Source organism: Aptenodytes forsteri, unplaced genomic scaffold (genome assembly GCF_000699145.1).
Source record: "Aptenodytes forsteri isolate BGI_AS27 unplaced genomic scaffold, ASM69914v1 Scaffold257, whole genome shotgun sequence".
NCBI classification, from domain to species: domain Eukaryota; kingdom Metazoa; phylum Chordata; class Aves; order Sphenisciformes; family Spheniscidae; genus Aptenodytes; species Aptenodytes forsteri.
In genome coordinates, this window is record NW_008795194.1 from 10251683 (window position 1) to 10273882 (window position 22200).

Consider the following 22200-nt stretch of genomic DNA (forward strand, 5'->3'; position numbering starts at 1 on the left):
GTTCATGTATAATGAAAGCTGAACGTTTTAAAGTACTCCAAGATTCAAAACAGACATAAACATGGCTTAGTTTTTTTACATATTCCCATAGTCTTATATGATAAAATTGCTATTACTTTTTTAATCTCTGAAGCTTTGAATATTCCTTTCCTGAGCCAGAGTTGCTGCCTCATTTCAATCTCTTTGCGACTTTCTGAACTGTCTTAAATCCTTGTGTAACCTTTTCTGCTTCTTTGTTCAGCCATCTGAAGGATTGGAAGCTGTTTGCTTTTGACCTCAGGGAATTTGGGACGTGAAGTGTAATTTAGGTTTATAGTGAAGAAAAGTCTTTACATTAAAGGAAGTGATTTAGTGCTAATTCTTTAACTGAACTTGTTGGTTATCAAATTAACAGGATTAAAATATGTCTGAGACATATAGAAGATTTAATGGTTGTGCCTTTTGTTGGCTAAAGTTTGCCTCAATCCAAAACTCCCTTTTTCAGTCTCAGTTGTATTTATTCATTATCTGAATTTGTCATGTGATGGGAGGAAAACTGCTCTGAGGAAACCAGGATGGTGCAGGGAAACTCTTCTTCATTATCTAGATTTTTCCTTCAGCCTAAGTGTTCAGCTATGCCATTTTCCTACTTTCTGATCTGGCTATTTGAACTGGCTATGCCATTTTGGAAGGCAGAGCTTATGTTCTTTGATCCGTATTTCCATTTTTGGTAGAATGAGCTCATTGACTTGTAGATTCTGGAATAGTTTATGTAGAAATATTTTATTGTTTGAGTAAAGAGAAGATGCACTGAAAGTCTTGAGTGTCAAAGAGCCCTGACCCCAGTCCAGGATCCTACTGTTACCTACAGTGCCCATCTTTCCTCTAACTGTAGAAAATCAGAACAGGCTGCATCAGCCCTTTCCCACCATCAGTCTTACCCAGGCACCATCTCAACATTAGGCAGTGATACATATCTGAACGGTGTTGATGATGGCAATAGTTCTTGGCAATAGTTCCTAGCCATTTGAGTCAGAACTGGGAAATCACCGTGCTGTGGGTATAGCTACACAAAAGCATATATGCTCTCTGGCATTAAATGCCTTACAATTAGATTTTAGTTAAAATTTCTAATGAATTAGGTGGTTGTCTTTTTTCACCAGAACAGACCGTTGTGTTGAAATCAGAAGAGTCAGTTTTGACAGATCTTTTTCAGCTTAAGGAAAAAGATAGAATTCTCAAAGTGGTCAAAACACCCTACTTTAACTTTTGAATTTTTGCTCATGATGGTGGTTAAAGCATTTTCAGTTTGGAGAGTTAATTAGCGTGCGTTTCAAAACAAACCAAAACACCTGAAACACAAAACATAAATAACCTCTTTTTCTGACCGGCAACACTTTTTTTCAGATTCCGTTTACAGCTTCTTTCCATATTTTGCTTTTTTGTTCCAGTTAAATACACAAAAATTTTCAAAGCATCAGTTTCTTGCAGGATAAGAAAATATCCAGTTTTCCACCACAAGCTCAACTTCCAATGTAAGATGACAATCAGCAGGAAAACTTAAGAAATAGGGCTGGAATGAAACCAAAGAGACCATCGGCTGTTTCATTCTGCCACAGAAAGGCTATGGACAAGGAGGGGACTTACATAGAGTGTGTTTTCAATATATATTAGGTTATATGTGCATCACATCCTGTCTGGTTTCCTCTAGGTTTTGTTGCTGGAGGTTTTCAAGAGTGGCAGCATCCCAAAACAGCTACTGACTTAGTATTAAAGAAACCAAAAAAGCTGGACTTCCAAGCTGGCATGACTGCAAAGTGACATGGTGTGAGAACGGACCGCTCAAGACAGGAGGAAGGGTCGGTAGGGAAGACAGGGAAGTAAGAGCTTGAGATGATGGAAGGGTGCAGCGCTTCAGTGCCCAAGCCTGGCTAACAGCAGATGCTGGCACACGGGCAAGGAGGAGGAGGGCAGTTACCATGGCTCAGCTTGTGGGAATGGCTATAAAGGCATGGAAAAAATTCAAGATGTGGGGTTTGGCCAAGTTTTAAGGTAAAAGGCAAACTCTTCAGCTGAGTTATATTTAAAAAGAAAGGGGACAGTGGGAAAAACTCCTTTGAATTGGACATGGAGAGCTAGTTAGAAATAACAAGAGGAAGCTAAGAATGGGTCATGCCAAGCATCGCAGAGTGAAAAGGTTCCTGGCTATGAAATACATTCAGCTGAGAAAAAAACTCTGAAGGGAAGTGGAAGAAGCCCCATCATTTGAAATACTGTAACAGCAGTAGACAAAGCACTCGAAAGTGCACTGCAGGGAACAGTCTTTTTTTGGCAGGGAGTGAGACTTGGATGACCTCATAGCTTCTTTCCATCTCTATTAGAATCACAGAATCCAAAGTCTTTCTCAGAGCAACAGCACAGCCGGCTTTGAAGGTTTGCCCAGTTTTGGCATCGTAACATTGGTTAGTACCACTCTGCACGCTCCAGCCCTTGCAGATTCCCAAAGCAACAGTTAATAGCTCTGCTGACAAACTCTCCGATTAGTGCAAAATACTAGCAAGCTGTGGAATATATTTTGGAGAGTTTCAATCACCGAATGGACCAGCTCTAAAAAGGAGCATAAACAAAATTTGCAGTTTCATGTAAGAGAGGGGCAGAAACATGTTGTTACTGTATTTCGAAATCCCCTTTGCTGCACAGTGATTACAGCGCCCAGTTAGTTATAGCTTACCAGTTTTCATTCTGAAGTCAGATTTTAGTCCTACTTTTCTATAGTAAGTGTTTGATTTAAAGGAGATGAAATCTGTCCAATGTATTAAATTGTAACAAGAAAAGACGTTTAGCACATACTGGTGTTGTAGCTGCATTCCCTGTTAAATCCCAGTAGCAGACTTTGAAACATAGGCAGCTTTCTCAACTGTACAGCTCCAGTCAGAGATTTTTTTAAGAAAAAAGACTAATTCTTAGGAACCAGTGAAAAATTCTAAAAATTACACTGTCCTATACTGTACTATGTAAATACTACAGATTCATTGCATATCATCATTGCTTATAGCTTTGTAATAGTGCAACGGTTCTTAAACATCTTTTGCCTCTCCCCTTCAGTGAGACATTTTGGTGGGAGAGAAGCTCTGTATCTGCCCTACATTGGGTCGCTCATTTATGTTTACCCTCTCAGCTTGGCTGCAAACCACCAGAAGGTACAAAAGTAGCTTTCACGCCCAAGGGCAGCATTTTTCTCCCATCCACTTGATTTTCAGGCTCTGTGCCCAGGCTGGCTCTACTGCCATGTTCTCCTCTGCCCTTCCCAGCACGACTCGAAGGCAGCAGAAAGCAGCGGGAAGGCTCTGTACTTAGTTTGTAAGAGACTGTTTTCACTCCCAACAAAGAATGACTGGAGCACTGCAGAGAAACAGGACTTGCCCTTTCTAGGCCGCTGCTGTCTGGGAGCACATTATGATTACTTGTGAATTTGGAGAAGGTTTACTAACATTGTCCTAAGAAGGCTGTAAGGAGCCGCGGGTTTCTTCGCCAGCATCACCTGGGTAATTCAGAGGCGTTGTTTTTCAAGGGTCTGATGGGCCCTGTGCTCTGCCTTTTTACCTTGCCTGCCAGACCAGCCTTGGTAGTGATGCTGCTCACTCAAGAGGGAAAGCGAAGAAGTTTTCAATCGTGTCTGCTGTCTGTGTTTGTCAGTGGAAAAATGGAAATCTCTCGGGGAAGAGTGGGAACAATTGAATTATTTTATGCTGAGGCACAGTAAAACTCATTTTAAAAATTATTGCCTAATGTCCATAATTTATTCACAGTACTAGTCCCAGTAGAGTTAATAAGACTATTACGCACTTAAAATTAAGTATGCACATAGGAGTCGGTAACATCAGAATCTAATGTTTTACTTCTGGTTTTTTGAAATCTCTTTGTGGCAAAATATCTTTTATTATTTCAGAGTTGTTAGAGGTTTAACAGCATGTTCCCAAATGCATTGTGAGCTTAGCAGAAACTTTTTAAAAAGGAGTCCAAGTTTTTGAGCACTAACGGGGCCCTCGCAGAAAACCTCCAGGAAATGCCGTTTCTATGTTTAGTGCACTGCTGTGATAACTCTGTAGGGATGTGAGGCAGAAAGCACAGAGTGGGAGAGGTTTAACAGAATTGGAAACCGAAAAATTGTGCCTTCTGGATCGTCATGTGCTAAAAAATCAGATGAGGTTAAAGGAAATAGATGGAGAAGGAAACTAGAAGAATATGCTAGTGATAATAAGAACAAGGTGGGAAGCACAGATGCTGAAAGCAAAGAGGAAAGAGATGGTCAGATTTATGAATGTTGATTCATATCCAGTAGTCACTTCATTGACTATTGAATGTATAGCTTTATTATGTGTGATTTCTGCTAGGCCTGGACTTCAGCACCACTTCACTGAGGCATGTCTTAATAACGGGAAGGGAGCAAAGGCCAGCAGTATCTCTGGGCAGCTGGACAGCTGTGACATACACTTTTCCTGCCCCAGAGGTTTTTTTGCTACTGTTGTCCAAATCAAATTATTTTTAAACCGATCTTAAATTCAAATAAAGTACTTCCTGACCTTTGTTACACCATCACTCTTAGCAGTGCTTATGGCTGAGGCTTTTTAAATGGTCTCTTTTTTAAGATTTCCTCTATTTGACAAATGTTGGTAAATAATAAATAAGATAACTCTCTTTGTTAAAGGAGATAACAGGTGGTTGAGGTGATGACTAGTTCTTCTAAGAACAGCTACCTGTCTACAAATACATGTCTAAAGATTGGAGATGTCAGTTGTTTGGAAGAACTCAGTTAAAGGCATTTTCCATTTCTACACTAATATGGATTTTACAGAACAAAGATATATATAAAAAGACAGAAGTATAGGCATTATTAACAACTGTTTTTTGCAGTATTTGATTTTGTTTCCGTATGCACAGAGTTATTTTTAAAGCCTTTGCTGCATACTCCTAAATACCTATGATTTGGCTTGCCATTTGAACAGCAACGCAAGTGTGGCTTATGTAGACATACCCTTTATAGAGTAGCATTAATTTAGCCTTGCATGTACACCTTATAGTGAAGCTCCTGTGGCCTGTGTTTCTGCTGCCCTGTATCTGTGTCCCTGGTTGAACAGATGGATGTTGTAGCTTCACTGCTTTTGCTGTGAATCCAGTGGTGGCCCTACTGCTCTTCAGCTGGTGGGAGGCTCAACAGAAAATGTTGCAGAAAACACAGGCACGTGTGCACACCTGTAACACAACAGAGATTTAAGAGAGCAAAACAAGGACAGGCTGGATCGATGGGCCCGGGCCAACTGTATGAGGTTCAACAACGCCAAGCGCCGGGTCCTGCACTCCAGCCACAACAACCCCATGCAGCGCTACAGGCTTGGGGAGGAGTGGCTGGAAAGCTGTCTGTCGGAAAAGGACCTGGGGGTGCTGGTTGACAGCCGGCTGAACATGAGCCGGCAGTGTGCCCAGGCGGCCAAGAAGGCCAATGGCATCCTGGCCTGTATCAGCAATAGTGTGGCCAGCAGGAGTAGGGAAGTGATCGTGCCCCTGTCCTCGGCACTGGTGAGGCCGCACCTCGAATACTGTGTTCAGTTTTGGGCCCCTCACTACAAGAAGGACGTTGAGGTGCTGGAGCGTGTCCAGCGAAGGGCAACGAGGCTGGTGAGGGGTCTGGAGCACAAGTCTTATGAGGAGCGGCTGAGGGAACTGGGACTGTTTAGCCTGGAGAAAAGGAGGCTGAGGGGAGACCTCATCGCTCTCTACAACTACCTGAAAGGAGGTTGTAGAGAGGTGGGTGTTGGTCTTTTCTCCGAAGTAACAAGTGATAGGACGAGAGGAAATGGCCTCAAGTTGCGGCAGGGGAGGTTTAGATTGGATGGAAGGAAAAATTTCTTTACTGAAAGAGTGGTGAAACATTGGAACAGGCTGCCCAGGGAAGTGGCGGAGTCCCCATCCCTGGAGGTATTTAAAAGACGTGTAGATGAGGTGCTTAGGGACATGGTTTAGTGGGCATGGTGGGGTTGGGTTGACGGTTGGACTCGATGATCTTAGAGGCCTTTTCCAACCTCAATGATTCTATGATTCTATGATTCTATGATTCTATGATTCTATGATTCTATGATTCTATGATTCTATGATTCTATGATTCTATGATTCTATGATTCTATGATTCTATGATTCTATGATTCTATGATTCTATGATTCTATGATTCTATGATTCTATGATTCTATGATTCTATGATTCTATGATTCTATGATTCTATGATTCTATGATTCTATGATTCTATGATTCTATGATTCTATGATTCTATGATTAAAGGATTAAAGGTAACACACGGAAGTGGTAATTAGTGCTTCAGGCTCTGTCTGGGAGTTTTGTGGCAGTTGAACAAATGTTGGAAGGTGGTTCCTGTTACGCACCTTGCAGGAGAGCAGGTCAGGCTGCAGCTGCCTAACCGTGCCTGCTCCAGGCAGTGCCCCTTGTAGGGCACTTTACATCCTTTTCCTCTCAAAATGACTTGGAAAAGCAGTCTGAAATTGCTGGGTATTTGGGTTGTATCTCTTTCTGTTAGCGTGAGGAACTGTTCGCACTGATGTGCAATGCCTCAGGGCTTAGCCCTGCCCCATCCATCAAGGTCGAGAGACTTCCCAGAACTGCAGATAAAACACTATTCACTATTCCTGCCTTGACCTCGACAGTCCCAGCTTTTATAGAAGACTTTTGGAGCAAAGAAATAGGTTTTTTTTGTTTTTTTTTTTTAAAAAATCATCTTTCCATCTACAGAAGACTTTTGGAGCAAAGAAATAGTTGTGTTTTTTTTTTTTTAAAAAAAAAATCATCTTTCCATCTCCTTTATCTTTATGGCTGAACTTGCCAAAGCTTTGTTCTTCTCCAAAGGGACCTCTAGCTGAGGTCTCTCTGTGTCTCATCCCTCCTTTCCCAAACTGAGCACTGCGGTACTCTGTCTATAAAAAGACCTCAAAACAGTCCAAAAAAGATCTATCGTGACTGCTCCTAACAGACTGCAGTTTTATGATCAGTTTAACCGGGATCCAGTTCTCCACCCATCTACTCCTAGCTATGTCTTCCTCTCTTCTGATGTTTCATCTTTACCTTTTACAGGGTTGGTTTTTAGGCATCTTGTGTTGGTTTTTTTCTTTCTAATCACAGAGCTGAGGGGAGGAAAGAGGTAAGAACAGCTCTTTTGACAGAAGTCCAGATTTAGCTTGGTTAATTGGATTATGAAAAATGTTCAGGAGTGGAAAGTTTAAGGTTTTCATGGGCTGTTAGAACTTTTAAGTTATCTCACTTAGGATACACAAATGGCTAGATGTTACCAAATTTTCTTCACCATCTACTGGCTGAGATCATCAGCTATTTTAGGACTTTAAAGTCTCTTTCATTCTAAACTGCTGAGTACTTTTCTAAGGTTAAATGAGGTATTTCCTTCCAAACCATCATACCACTGAAGGAGAGCTGCCATTTCTGTTCCTTTAGTGGGTAAATAAGTTACCTAAGAAAGGAAGAGAGAGGACCAGAAAGCCACACTCAGAGAAAGGGTCTGACCTCAGCAGTAATAACATTTTTCATTAAATGATTGGGTTTTTTTAATATTAAAATGTTTATCAACCACTGTCTATTAAAAATAATTAAAAGATTGCAAATGCAGATTTGAAGCTGAGGCCAGGTTATAAGTTATTTCAATATGACTTTGATTTTAACTGTTAGCTACTCGTGGAATGTAGTTGCTCACTCAGCTCACATGCTTTTGTGTCTGTGCCCTGGCATTTATGATGTTCTTGTGGGAAATCAATATTTTAGATCCCTCTTGTTGTGAATAAATTTTTCCATGGAATTCCATTTACAAAAATGTATCAAAAACAAATAAAAGGCACCAACTGCATTTGAAGAATTTAATATTTAAGAAAAAGTTCACACACGTCTTTTTTCATTATTTTCCCAGCCGTAAGTGTTGACTAAGATTAAATATTGGGCCTGATTACGTTCTACAGGATATAAGCTTCATCTGTTTCAAAGATAACGTTAATCTCTGCGACCATTACCCATTCCTTTTAGAAATAAATGTTAATGAAAAGCAAATAAATGCAAATGTGTATTATGCATATTATTTTTATATGTATTTTACAGAGTTCGTTTAGTCGAAAGAGGATCTCCACATAGTTTGCCCCTCATGGAGTCAGGAAAAGTAAGTACTGAAAGAAGATTTAAACATAACTTTTCTGGTGAATATTTTCAGTAAATTTCCATTTCTGTTCATTTTTACTTGAATGTAGTGTTGAGGAAGGCTTTATCAGCTGTGCAGACTGAAGACCTTTCTTTACTGTTGAGGTTACAGCACAATGGTTGTAACTGATGCATTACTGCTCTCTCAGAAGCTGTACCTCCCTCTTTTATGCAAAAAGCATTTCCTTCTTTTACGCTAAAAGAAGGTATTTCATTCTCCACATCTCCTCTTGAAACAGCCAACTAATGTGCCACTAGTGAAGGCAGTTTTATTGATGTAGACCCACCTCCACTGAGAACTGGTCTGAGATTATCAACGCTGTACTCATAGGCTACTGATCACCTGCAGAGGGACCATCCCTGGTGGGTGGCATCACTGTGGGGACAGGGTGAGGACACAGGACCGGCACACAGAGATAGGAGTGCTGCTCTCAGCTCTGTCCCTAGCTGCGGTGTCTGGCTGTGTGCCAGTGACCGAGGTCTTCTGCTGAGCGTGCTCTGCCTTTGGGAGAAAGGAGAGGTGTCATCTAAAGCTTTCTAACCATAGCTTTGCAAACACTCATGATCAGAGGATGCTGCCTTTTCTATTTTAGGGTTTAACATCTGCCCACCTCTGTAGTGGTTGAATGTCCATTACATGAAGTCATCGGCAGGGGCTCTTTCGGGGGAGATTGCACGGTGCCTCTGGCTTTCTTTTTGTTTCAGACCAAAGTTTCATGTGGCTAGTGTGGGGGTTTTTTTTCTATTCTAGTATATACTCTCAGAGAGACTTGGGCCATTTTGTAGGATTTCTGTATTGTAGGTGAACATTTGATTTCTGAGGAGTTTTTAATGATGGAACAGCTTTCACAAAGAGGTTTTGTAGCATTTCCCAAACACCTCAGAATTTATTACATCTATGGACTATTTTAATTTTTTGTGTTATAAAGTCTACTTTAACTTTTTAAGGATTTCTTCTAGTTTCTAATGAAGGTTTTTTGGGGACGAAGAGTCAGCATATGATTGCATAAGCTGCTATCTGCTTTCTTACTGCCTCATGTTTTCTTTCAATAGATCCTCCCAGGAGTACGTATCATTATTGCTAATCCAGAAACAAAGGGACCCTTAGGAGATTCTCATCTTGGTGAGGTGAGTCATGAAAACTTAACCTTTGTATGCTCTGAACTAAATTGCAGAGATAAAGCTATCATCGTGTATGCCAATGGTTTCCTATAATATGTCTTATCAAATGCCCGGTTAAGAAAATTGTGAATTCTACAGATCTTTATAGTATATAAAGTGTGTAGCATGATATTTGTATCATTATTAAAATTGTTAGTAACATACTTGACAAACACTAATAATAGCTCAAGGTTGTTAAAAAAATGAAAACAAATCTGCTGTTTCTAACTGCATTTTCTACTTGGTGCTTCACTAATTCTGATGGAAACTTATATGAAAAAATGAGTTTATTGGTTAGTCTAATTTCAGCTAGATGGTTTTCTAGTGCTATTCTCTTTATAATCATTGTGCTTCAAAGCACTGAAGTACTCTCATTAGCTGAGTTGAGCAAGGCTATATGTTTTTCCAATTTATTTTGTGTTTCGAGAGAGAGAAAAAAAATGTTATTTTCAATGAGCAATTAAAGATCTACCTAACAAAATGAAGAATTTGCTTAGTCATAATTAAAACTACAATCTAATTTCTGAGATTCATAGAATCATAGAATGGTTTGGGTTGGAAGAGACCTTAAAGATCATCTAGTTCCAATCCCCCCTGCCATGGGTAGGGACACCTTCCACTAGACCAGGTTGCTCAAAGCCCCATCCAACCTGGCCTTGAACACTTCCAGGGATGGGGCATCCACAGCTTCCCTGGGCAACCTGTTCCAGTGCCTCACCACCCTCTCAGTGAAGATTCACCTGTAAGATTTCATTATTATGAATTGTAAAAATTTCCGTGATGCCTTGAGTTAGATGAAATGAATTCTTCTCCATAGGTGAAGGTCCCTGGCCTCACCCTTTAAAATAATCTGCCTGTCTGGTGCTCATGGAGGATGCCCTGCTGGAGTAAATGTACTGAACCCGGGGCAGGGGGGGTGGGACTAAGGGAAGAGCACTGTGGTCTGTAGGCTTTTCTGAAAATTGCCATAACCAACAGACCTCAGAGCTAGCTGAGCCATTCAAGGAGGCTGTGCAGGTCACTGGCTAACTTTGGGCCAGAGGGCTGCAAGGCCGATGTCCTTGCAGCTGTGAGTCCAGCGTCCCTCTCCAACAGGCACGGCTCAGATCCGCACTCCGACTTCAGCGAGGCTAGATTGGGGTCTCTCTGCCTAAAACTGGGTCAGTTACAGGTTCAGAAACCAGTGTTAAAAGGCATTATAGTATTATCTAGCTATGACTAAAAATACTTGCATCAAGAATTTTCAATAATGCTTCATTCTGGAAAGCTACCTTAATTAATACCAGTATAATTGCTTTTAACTTAGATATGGGTTCACAGCACTCACAATGCCAGTGGGTATTTTACCATCTATGGAGATGAATCTTTGCAATCAGATCATTTTAATTCAAGACTCAGCTTTGGAGACACACAGACTATATGGGCTCGAACTGGCTATTTGGGGTTCCTGAGAAGAACAGAACTCACAGATGCAAACGGAGGTAAGAGCTTTCTCGTCATCTAGGTCTATGCACATAATTTGGATTATTTTGAGGCTGATACCATGTCTCTTGGCCTGCGCTACCCAACGTGTTCAGTCTGTGAAACCTGTAGAACTGCAAAAAAGCCTTAGTTAAAATAATCAGAAAATAAAATAGAGGGCAAGATTTCCCTACTGAAACAGTTGCTTTTCCTTTGCTGTACCTCAGGTGCTATAAATCCCCTCCACTGGTGACTTTTTGGCACTGTTAATGTGCCAGGTGCTTCAGCTTGAAAAATATGAAATGCAGCTTAAAATGCCGCCATTTGTTCTCGCAGTCATATCCACAGGAATGCATTCGTGCAGATAGAAAAAGCCTTGTTGTGAGTCTGAGCCCTGTCCCTCCTGTAACAATCACCTTCTTTGATAATTCCTTTATTACAGACTTATTTACAGAAGCTGTCCATTTCTCAAATTTCCCTGTCTTTAAACCTGCGGGGATGGTTACTGAAATGTAATACAAGCAGTAGCCTGCAGGAGAAGCTACGGGGTGTTTGGGTTTCTTTGGGAACGTACAGGATTTCATTATTTGTTTTTATGACAATCCTTATCTCATGTACACATGTAAGCAAACCAGCACTGCCAGGCACACAAAGTCTCTGCTTGGGAAAACATGACTTTCCTGTGATTTTTGCAGAGCACAGTGCCACGAATGGCGGCTGGCTGAGGTGGCAGTCGAGGCTGTTGTCAAAGTATGGTTTCTAGCAATGCTGCGAGCACCTCCAGGAGCGATCCCAGGGCCCCGGTGTCACTGCGATTAGAATAGCAGCTATTCAGCCAGAGAGTGAATTAATCAAATCTGAAAGCATTTTAGTAATCACTGTGGATTACGACTGCTGCCCATGTCCTTATGTTAGCAACTTCCTGAAGAGATTTACTTTCAGTTGCGCAGGCTTTTTTCATTTCATAATGATAGCCCAGCCTTGAGCAAATTCAGGATTCTCTGAGGGTATTGCAGCTTAAGCATCCAAATGGCTTAACCCTTCTCCTGGCAAAGAGTTGCTAAGTCTCCATTCTCCTCCCACTTTATCTCCCAGTGCAGAAAGTTCTCTGCCCTTTTTTACTGGTAGAGGTTATATTGCTATTACATTACCACCATGCAGCTATCTAAATTAATGTAAAAAGAGCCAGTTATCTGCTTTTAAGTCTATTAGAGAATATTATTTCCTTTATGGATAACATGCAGTTGTTTATTATCAGCCTAATATCTTTTTAAAAGTGTCATTTCAGCCTCATTTATTTCTTTAGTCAGTAAAAATTTGTACTGTAAGAGCATTACGCTTCAGAGTTTGCCATTTGTCTGAATGAGCAATTTGCTATCTGGCACATAGCACGTATTTCTAGTTTATTGATAAACACCTTTGTAATACACCTTAAGCATCGGTACTGGCCGTCTCAATGCTACTGGAAGAACATCATCCATACTGTTAGGGTCAAATCCATCCTTTCTCTTTCAAAAGAAAGAGAGAGAAACAAGGAGCCTATTGTCTATTTAGGGGGCCTTAAAAAAGAATGAGTCTGTTCTGCATCCACCTGGGAGAAAAACAGGAATTTATGCCACCGTCTTTGGATAAAGACTTCCACCTTTCTCTTCTTCAAATGGGAATAGTGTTTCCGCTTTCCTTTCTTCAGCTTCCTGCTCTGCATTGCACTTCAGTTCAGAAATCACTTTGGGGTTTCAGACGTTCGAGGATGGCTTATAAATATTATACTTATTTTACTTATTTATTAATGTGAACATTTTTGTAATTTAATGTACTGGAGAATAGAATCATTAATATTTTTTTTCCTTACAACCAGAACGCCACGATGCACTTTATGTTGTGGGTGCATTAGATGAAGCCATGGAGTTACGAGGGATGAGATACCATCCGATCGATATTGAAACCTCTGTAATTAGAGCACACAAGAGCATCACAGAATGGTAAGGATTATATAACACCAGGGCCCTTATATAAAGCTGAAATATCTATAATGTCTGGGGTTTTTTCTTGGATATTGCAATTGATCCAGGAAATGGCCTGTCAGGATGGTCACAGGATTTATAACCCAGCTGTAAATATGTCCTTAGGACGAAACTTTTCACAAACAGATTTAATCAGGAAGGACTGTTTTCTGCTAAGATCATTCAATATGCTTCTTTTTTTCTGTGGTTTTAAGTACAAGTGAAGGATTAAGCTTTTAATTTGAGAGAGCCAAGCAGCTCTCAAGTAGGTCAATATCTGTTTCTTGGAGTTTGAGATTTATATTCTAACCAGGAAAAGCAAACTGGTATGAGTTCGGGCTTTAGGAGTGTTGTTATTAGAAGGAGTAAGCAAGCAAACATTTCAAATAAATGAACACACTAATAAACTTTATTAGTGAACACACTGTTACTTTTGAATTGGTTATTAATAAATCAAGCAGTGATCAAATCAAGGTCACAATCGAAATTGAAGCAGTAAATCAATGAGTTAATAATGATGTTGTCTTAATCAATGTATCACATCATCACATGCACACAGCAGGTAATCATTTCCCGAGGCCGACATGAGAACAAATTGCTTTTCATTATTCTTGCATCAGAAGACCGAGTCAGGTAGTTGTTTTGTTTTGATCTAACCTCAGCTCAGCTCTTCTCCTTTCAACCAAAAAGAACCTGTCACAACAGCCAGAGCAATTCAGCAAGTGTAAGACGTGACTCTTCATTTTTCTTTTCAATCCTGGCTGCAACGGTGTGGCCCGGAGCAGTAAACTTAATAATGAAGCACGGCAACCGGACTGGTTTCTTTAGTCAAAACACCTTGGTTTTTTCTTAAATATCTGTTAAAATTAAGGCAGTTGATTGCTTGGCTGACTGTAACTGAGGTTTTGCCTTATTGCCTCCTCCCTAGAGCATCATCACTGCTGGTATGGTGGTCTTGTGCCAGCTAGCCGTTACACAAGGTGGCGGATTCTGTGTCCTCATACAGACCAGTGTGAACACTTTAAGGATGCTGTGAAATTCTCCTTGAAAATGTGTCAGATCAGTATCAGCAGTGGATGGAAAGGTTTTGGATCAAGCTATTTAGGGACAGCTCTATTATAAGATGGCCACAGATTCGTAAATCGATTATGTTCAGCAGTACCTGTTTGTCAGAGATTTGCAAGTCCTCAAAGTGTGAGCTCATGGGCAGTGAATGAAGTAGCCATATCACACTGCAGAAATGGTCATCATTGGCTTCAGTGGCCAAAAATGCTTATATGTTCCTTTTTTCAAGACCACTGAGAGCACTTTGAGGATCTTTTTCCTTCCATTATCATGGAAATCCTGAGTGGGATAGTGGCAACTAAAAAAGGGTTGGAGTAAGCTGGAAGGACCGAAGAAAAAGGCCACTGAATTTCTGCAAGAAGGTAGAAGTACATGCAAATAATTCTTGGTGCCTTAACTCTTCCCAGTAGTTGGGTGATAATATACAAGGCACATGAGCGAGATTTCAGACAACACACTGTACTATTACTACCCTTTGCCCAAAGGCCAAAATTGAAAGCCTTCAGGGTTGGTTTTTCCTTGAAAAAGAGAGGTAGCTGATGAGTTAGATGTTCCTCTGAAGTGGTCCCTTCAGAAAATGGACATGCAGTAGTTCAGAGCAACAACATCTAGTTTGCTCACAGTTCCCAACCTCTTCCTAAGCAGTGTTCTGCCTAATAGCTCCCTCAAGCCACCATCATGGAGTTTTCATAGTCTTAGTCCTGACTGTCCTTGACTTTTCTCACTTCTCTTTCAGCTTCTAGAGATCCTCCTCTTGTCTTTGGGAAACACCCCTTGACAAAATAATAGCCAGTAAAATCTTTCTTCTTATATATATTTTGTATATACCTCTGGCATGAGCCTCTGTTCTTGCTGGAGGCCACTGTTGTTTTGGTTACAGTGACCCATTAAGGATTTAAGTGCCTCAGTGCTTACTGCAAACAAAAGGTGCTGGGTATGTCCAGTCGATAGACTGTAAAAATAGCCTCAGCTTCCAAGAAACACATGCTCATTTGGTAACATTTAACACTATTGAGGAAAGTGGTGACTTGTTGACTGACATGTCATCCTGCTGTGCAACTTTTGTCATTGAGGATCAGATCTAAAAGGTCATTTAAAATTATTCTGGTCTCTTAAGGAATTTTAGCACAAAATCAACAACGTCTGACTCTGGACCTCCTGTGTCTCAATACATAACAAGCAAAAGAGTGGCACTCTTATACATTGTGATGTATAACTACACCAGCCATTTTTGAAAGTGTTTTTTAATACTGCAGAATATCTTGAGAAATAATGTATGTGTGTGTGTGTGTTTTAGTTAAAGCACATTGTTGACTCATTTAAACTTGAAACTCTTGAAAGAGGAATTTGCTAAGAAGTGGTTTTCTCTTTCTGCATAATGACAAATAGGTAAAGCTACACGATATTTGGAGAAGAAAACCATTACGGGCCTCTTTCTCTGGAGGTGTTTCAACAACTTCCTTGCTTTTTCTGAAGCATTTGGTGGGATGGAAGCAGCAGGAGGGGCCATTCCCAGCTCAGTGCATTGGCTGTGTTGCATCTCTTGGGTGTGACATCATAATTTCTTGAGAAAGTGCAGCCTTCCTGGGTCCCTAGTTTTTTGGAAGTTCTTTTTTCTCCCTCAGGGCTAGAAAATTAATCTATTCATAAGTGATACATGTTGGCCAATGTATCTTCATCTCAACTAGTGGGAACACAAAGGGCAATATTTCCTTGTACTTACAGCAGTCACCAGTGAGTTAGAATCATGACATATGAAATGAGTTTTAAATTAAATTGAAACCCTCTTAGGAGTATTGACGACTCTAGGAATTAATAGAAGCTTCATGAAAGCTTTGGGAATCAGTCTTCTGAACTCAGACAAACTAACTTCTCCTAAGCCATGTTTTAGGGACCTGCTCCTGAATCTTGCCGTTAATTGCGTTTCCAAGTAACAAGCTAACAGTAGGTTTAAGGCATGGTCTCAAGTGCTAACTTACCTTTTAATAAAACCTCCCCAGGCTTTTTTGTTAAAATATATATTATACTAATTTAGATGTTTGTACAGCAATCCATAAAAATTCTAGGACCTCTCTGGAGATGGTCACCTGTGCAGACTGATACTTCACTTTGTTAATATTCAGCATTCATCAAAACTTCCTAGATTGTCTGTGAAAACATAACAAATTAAAATTCATTTCATAGCAGTACTAAGTCAAAAGGAGCCGGCACAGCCTTGCTTTGGCTGCCTATTAGGTTTCCAGATCAATAAGCACATAAGAATTCAATCAAATAGTACTTTGGCAGGATCTGAAAATGAATTTTTTTTAGTAGTAAGTACTTTTCTCCTAAAAATCCATTCTGTTAAGCATCAACATAGAGCACATTTTCATAGCTAACTTCTGGGCAAAATAAGATACGTTTCCAAAGTACAGGGATTTTCAGAATTGTCTTAGTAGACTAAAACAGGACAATTCTGTCTTAATCAAGCGTTGACTTTAGGGTAAGTAGCTCTTTTTGAAGTTGGCTTACATACATAATATATTCTTTCAAATGCTTATGCTCAAGAAAGTTCTGGGAAATTATCCCCTGATTTTATAAGGTAAAGGAGGGTAAAGTACAGGGCTTGATGTATTAATTACATGTGTAGAATATTATTAATTATGCTATGGAGTAAGTTAGAGGAAGAAATAACCATCGTCTGTGTCTTAAACACCTGCAAGGAAGAATGAGATTGCTCTTTGTGGATCCTAAGTCCTGCTAACCTCCTGTGAGACTTCAGAGGCTTTGGAGACATTTGAGATGTGGGGAGGAGGATGGAGGGAAGCATACACCGACTTTCATACCCTCTCAGCCTCCATGTCTGGAAGGATAAATGCATTATCCTTAGTCAGAAAAGATGTCCAGTAGCAGAAACCAAAATTTACCTGCCTCAGTTCAAGGGCTTAACCAAAATTTTGGGGTCTTACAAAGTTCTTTTAGTAAAGAGGAGATACTGGTGATAATCGTGTTCCCTTGACCATCTCACCTGTTAATAAGGAATGTAAAAACTCCTGTCCCCTTAAACCCAACAGAAATAAAACACAACCAAAATAAAACAGATGGAGACACTGCTTATTTCTGTATAAACCAATTGGTCCAGAAGAATCGCAGCCCTTTTGTGATGAGCTCTGACCTGCCTGGACAGCAGCCAGCCCAATCCAGAAGGCATGTAACCATGTTAGCCTAGCACCGTGCAAGTGAGGAAGCCCCCTCCCCAGCCACCTGGGGACCTCTGTGCAGCCTGCGGTATGCCATGTAAACGTTCCCAGGGCTCCGCACCCCTTTGCTAGGCCGAGTTTATCCCAAAGATCTTTCAGCTCGGGCTATGTTCCTGCTGTTACTTTTGGTGCCTCCTCTTTTAACCCCCTTTGCTCTTCCGGGCTGCTCCTCAGAAAACCCCAGAGAAGACACCTCCACCCACACATCGCTCATGCGTGCCTTCATGAACACAGCAGTGCTGTGACAGTTCTCTGGCTTCAGAGGGAACCGCACCTTGTCTTACTACCTCCTTACATGATGAGCAAGGACTAAACTTGAGTTTCTGTAAAGTTTAGCCCAATACTTAGTATTGCAGCAATATTAAAGTGAGAGCTAGTGGGGCTGTTCTGCCCCTGCCTGCAGACATGTTCTCTCTTGCTACTTACGCTTTGTGGTGAGCGTACAGAAGGAGCCCTAGGAGTTGAAACAAAAGGTAACCAAGGTGGAATGAAAAGAGTAAAAAATGAAATGGGTAAAAAAAACCCACCACTAATACTGTTTTTTCTTTTGTTCCAGTGCGGTGTTTACCTGGACGAATTTATTGGTCGTTGTAGTTGAGCTGGATGGATCGGAACAAGAAGCTTTGGACCTGGTTCCTTTGGTCACCAATGTGGTCCTGGAGGAACACTATCTGATTGTAGGGGTGGTGGTGGTTGTGGACATTGGTGTAATTCCTATCAACTCCCGTGGAGAGAAACAACGTATGCACCTACGAGATGGATTTTTGGCAGACCAGCTAGATCCCATCTATGTGGCCTACAACATGTAGTCTTGTACCTTAAAGCTTCCATGGACTTTACTATAGATGTATAAAATTTTTTGGTGTCCACTAAAAAAGTGTGCAGATAAGATGCTGACACTCATCAGAATGGAACTGTGTTTCTATTACGACTTTTCAAAGCAGTCACGATTGGCAGGAAATAAAATGTGAAATGTTTTCTTTTACCACTAAATTTTAGAAAAGAAGGACTATGGGGTAAGACCCTTCAGTGTGTTGGAAAAGCCCATTTTAAACTTTTTTTTTTTTTGCTTATTGGACAATACTGCTTTTTGAGTAAATGTGGCTTTGTATTTTACATTAAGTAAGCTGAAGTAGATTTTTTTTTTTTATTCTGCCCTCCAAATGGATTCTTTTAAAACAATTTGCATACTAATACAAATAATTGTTTTCTTCATTTGTTTTAATATGTCATAAAAAGCTGATGAATACAGATCCGTTACTAACTTAAGCCATTTTAGATCCCACATCTTAGGAAACTATGTAGTGGTACGAGGAGAATACCCAAAGTAGCACCTTTCAATTAGAAATCTTGCAGCTTTCTGTCGGAGATGCTGAAAGCCCAAAGGCCAAAGAGCCTTTGCTGTTAGCGTTAGAATGGAAGAAATTTATAAATAAGGTGTATTTCGGCAATGAACTTGCAAATATCTTTGTACTAAACTAAAAAGATAAAATAAGTTAACTACTTCTTCTGTAATTATGTACAAAACGTTTAATTTATTTTGATCTCTTTAGAAGTATAAAAGAGAAAAAACATTCAAGAATATTAAACTCTTGAAATGTTTGCTAATATAAAAACAAAGTGTTGTATTATCTTGAGTGGATAGTATCACATCAAATATATATATATGAAATATAAATTCACTAATGACAAAAGATTTTAAAGTTTAAAATGCAGTACTTGTCACTTGCATGGTGTCTCCCACTGTAGATAATCAAATGTTACTCACAAATTTTTTGAAAAAAAAGCAATCCTGGATTGCTAAGTATCCCTGTCGAAAAGAATCCTCTAGATACCAGCAAGTGGAATTATTGCTGCCTTTAAGGCAGTGAATGAATTTAAGACTAAAAATGCACTACAATAATTTTCTTTTCTTTGCCATGGAGGCAACAATAAGTATTCGTGCTGGCATGTGCATACACTTGTTAGACTTAGAAAAGGCAGGTTGAGGAATAGCACTGTTGTCTAGCTGCAGAATTTTGTTGCACAATTTTTTTCATTGTTTTAGTTGGTGTTTTTATTGCTATAAGGAAAAGTTTTGGGGTTATTTGCACAGTTATCAATTTGCCTCTCAGCTAGGACACGTAGCTCGGTGGCCAATGCATCCAGTTTACATTTACAGGAAACGATTGTTTCGATGGTCTTTAATTTATTCCTTAACAGAGAGGAGCGTACAGTCACGACAACCGATATGGCACGAATCGTGCATCTGCTAACTAGTCCCTAAACGCATTAAAACATCAGAGGAACCGATCTGCCTGTTTAAAGAACGGAGGAGTCCTGCGGTCTCTGATCTGAGACCATCACGGGAGAAGAGTAGGAAAACATGCATCACAGCTGCCTTCATTTTACTACCTTTGGATAAAAGAGAGGTTTGATTCCCCAGTTCTGTTGTCTTCCCTGCACCCCGTGCCCCTTTTTTTAAAACCTTCCCTTTCCTTCATGTGGTTGTAACTGAATTGACCTGTTTGTGATCGAGAGTGGGATTTACCAGCTGCAGTCCAAGAATGCTTTTCTTATTGTCCCAAATGACGTTCATGTGCTGGCTCTCATTACCGGATATGCATGACTAAGATTGTTGCAGGGCAAATGTAATCATGTTTATATCACGTATAAGGGAGTCTCAATGCTGGGTGTTTAGAATCTTTTTAAAAGGTAGGGACGTTTTAGTCTGCATGTACAGTACAGAGCATCTTGCCATGTCAGACGCGTTTTCTTTCAGACCATCCTTTCCGCCTCCACTGTCCTGTGAATAGCCCTATTCATGCTCTGCAGACCAATCCTATATTTTGTCAAATTCATTTTCTGCTCCCTAAAAAGAATAAAATCTGTTCTTAATGGCAAGTTGTTGTAAGGTTTCAGACAAGATGTTGATCGATTACAAACATAATTGCAGTGTGTGAACTAACTTGTGAAGTCCTGCTATCGCTGATCTCAGTACTGCAAAACAAATCTCGCTGTCGTTCAAAGCATCACTTTAACCTTCACGAAGTCAACTTTGCATTTGTAGAGAATAAAAGAACTGCAACGCAGTTGTGAAACGCAGTTAATAACAGCTCTCTTCTGCAACCTGTCATCCGTGGTTGTTAAATCCTGAGTTAAGAGAAACGATAAACTGAGTTTCTGGTTTTGTTGTGCAAGCAAAAGGAAGGAAACATTTAAGCACCATCAGACTGAGCAATAAAGAAGGATTGTTCTGTATTAGAAATTGTACTGTAGATAAACCATTCATGAGAATGTATAAAATGTTTGTCTTGTGACCTTGTGCTTTTGGAGTCAGACAAAACCATGTAATCAACTTGATGCACATGCACAAAAAAAGAGGGTACACAATGAACATTTAAACACAAAACTAATCAAACAGGAGCAGATTCCTCATGGTGCTTGTTTATTATATATATTTAATCCTGCTTGACACTTTACCCAAGGGAAGACTGTCCCTTTTATCAGTTGAATGTTAGCAGCGTTATTTCATAGAGTGTGGTGACTGGTTAGAGAAATTCATGTAACTCAGCCAATCACAGTTTCAAACAAAAATTTTTATGTGCAAAGGACAGCAACCTTCTTGTATGTTAAACCACCAGTACGCTTTGTACATCTGTGATAACGCCTGTTTTATATTCAAATGAACAAATAAAAGCTTTTATTTTTGTTGCTCTGAAAATATCGGTTTCTTAATTAGTCATCTAAAATGGAGCTTCCGAGAGCTGCGGACGCTCAGTGGAGGAACATGGAGAGCTATACTGTAATTTTATTTTGTTTACCTCTCTTGTTGCATAATTTATTAGTACAAATCATTATACTTTTAACAATGTTTAAATACTGGTGTGGGCATTTATTGCTGAAAGACTTTCATATGGCAACAAATGTTTTTTGTGAAATGTTTTTTTAATTCTTTTTAATATATTCAAATATACTGTTCACATTTTTGCTGAAAGTGTAAAGATTATTGTAAGCTTGGTAACATTTTGTGAGAAGCAATAACAAGCATTAGTACTGTAAAACTCCTCAAATTTGTCACTTATCACTTTTGTTGCAAGGTCTTGCTACCGGCATATTGCTAATCAGTCGCTTCAGTTGTTGATCCAGGTGTTACATCTCTGCTGGAGCTTTCTGCCAGTGGAAGTATATGGGTAACCTCTTGGTCACACATGTGGGGCTAGAACCTCCGTATCAATTCAGAAGCCTTGGATGACCAGATAAAACCCCTAGGAAATGTGATCTGCCTATTTCCATTGGCCTTTTCCGAAAGTGCCTTGATTGCAGAGCCGGCTCCCAGCCGCCGAGTAGCAGCGTCCCCAGAGAAGAGGTTTGGCCCTCGCTCTGATTTTCCAAATGGGATTTCAAAGGGTGAAATTCTGTGTCCTCGTTTCTTTGGTAGCCCATCTGAGAAGTTCAAGGTATAAAATCCCGTCTCCAATGGCTCAGATTTCAGGTTGCTCATCAGAAGAGGTGGGCGCAGGTTAGAGGAACCACAATTTTCCAGAGCAGAGAGTGCAACCCAGAAACTGTGGGAGGGAGACGGCGAGTTAGGGGTGGCGGAAGGAAGAGGATGCCAGAACAGCAAGTAGTTCCTGATTCAATTTTACAAATCATTTTATAAAAGAAGGTTTTTGATGTTTTGTGCTAATGATGATGAGGATTTTTAAAAGGTCAAAATCTTTCAAGTACGCATTTTAAAAATCATTTTGGCGAATGGTGGCTATAGCGCTGAAAAGCTGGGGGGGAATCTCAAGAAAAAAAACCTTCAGTAGGGTTAGAAGAACAATTTCATGCACACTAAGAACAGTATAATTTATGCATTATCAGGTTGATGCTAACAAGGTAAGAACTGGAAAAAGCTTAATAAAAGACCTTGCAGCTTTTTTTGTGTGTTTTTCAACACAAAAATTTCCTTTATGCAGCATTATCGTATAAGGTGAGGAGGGAAGGACATGCACAGAGAACAACAAATTCTCACCAGTCACCTTGTGAATGAAATCGCAGGAGAGCC

At 40.1% G+C, this 22200-nt stretch overlaps 1 protein-coding gene across 1 annotated transcript in view; it reads left to right on the plus strand.

The window, feature by feature from the left end:
• The window catches only part of DIP2C (disco interacting protein 2 homolog C), a 166119-nt gene extending 145248 nt beyond the window's left edge, over positions 1-20871 (plus strand). The window contains 5 exon segments of the mRNA XM_019471878.1: positions 8144-8201; positions 9293-9367; positions 10707-10881; positions 12720-12843; positions 17725-20871. Coding sequence (XP_019327423.1) covers positions 8144-8201; positions 9293-9367; positions 10707-10881; positions 12720-12843; positions 17725-17977 — 685 coding nt within the window. The 3' untranslated portion in view covers positions 17978-20871.
• The last annotated feature ends 1329 nt before the right edge of the window (positions 20872-22200 follow it).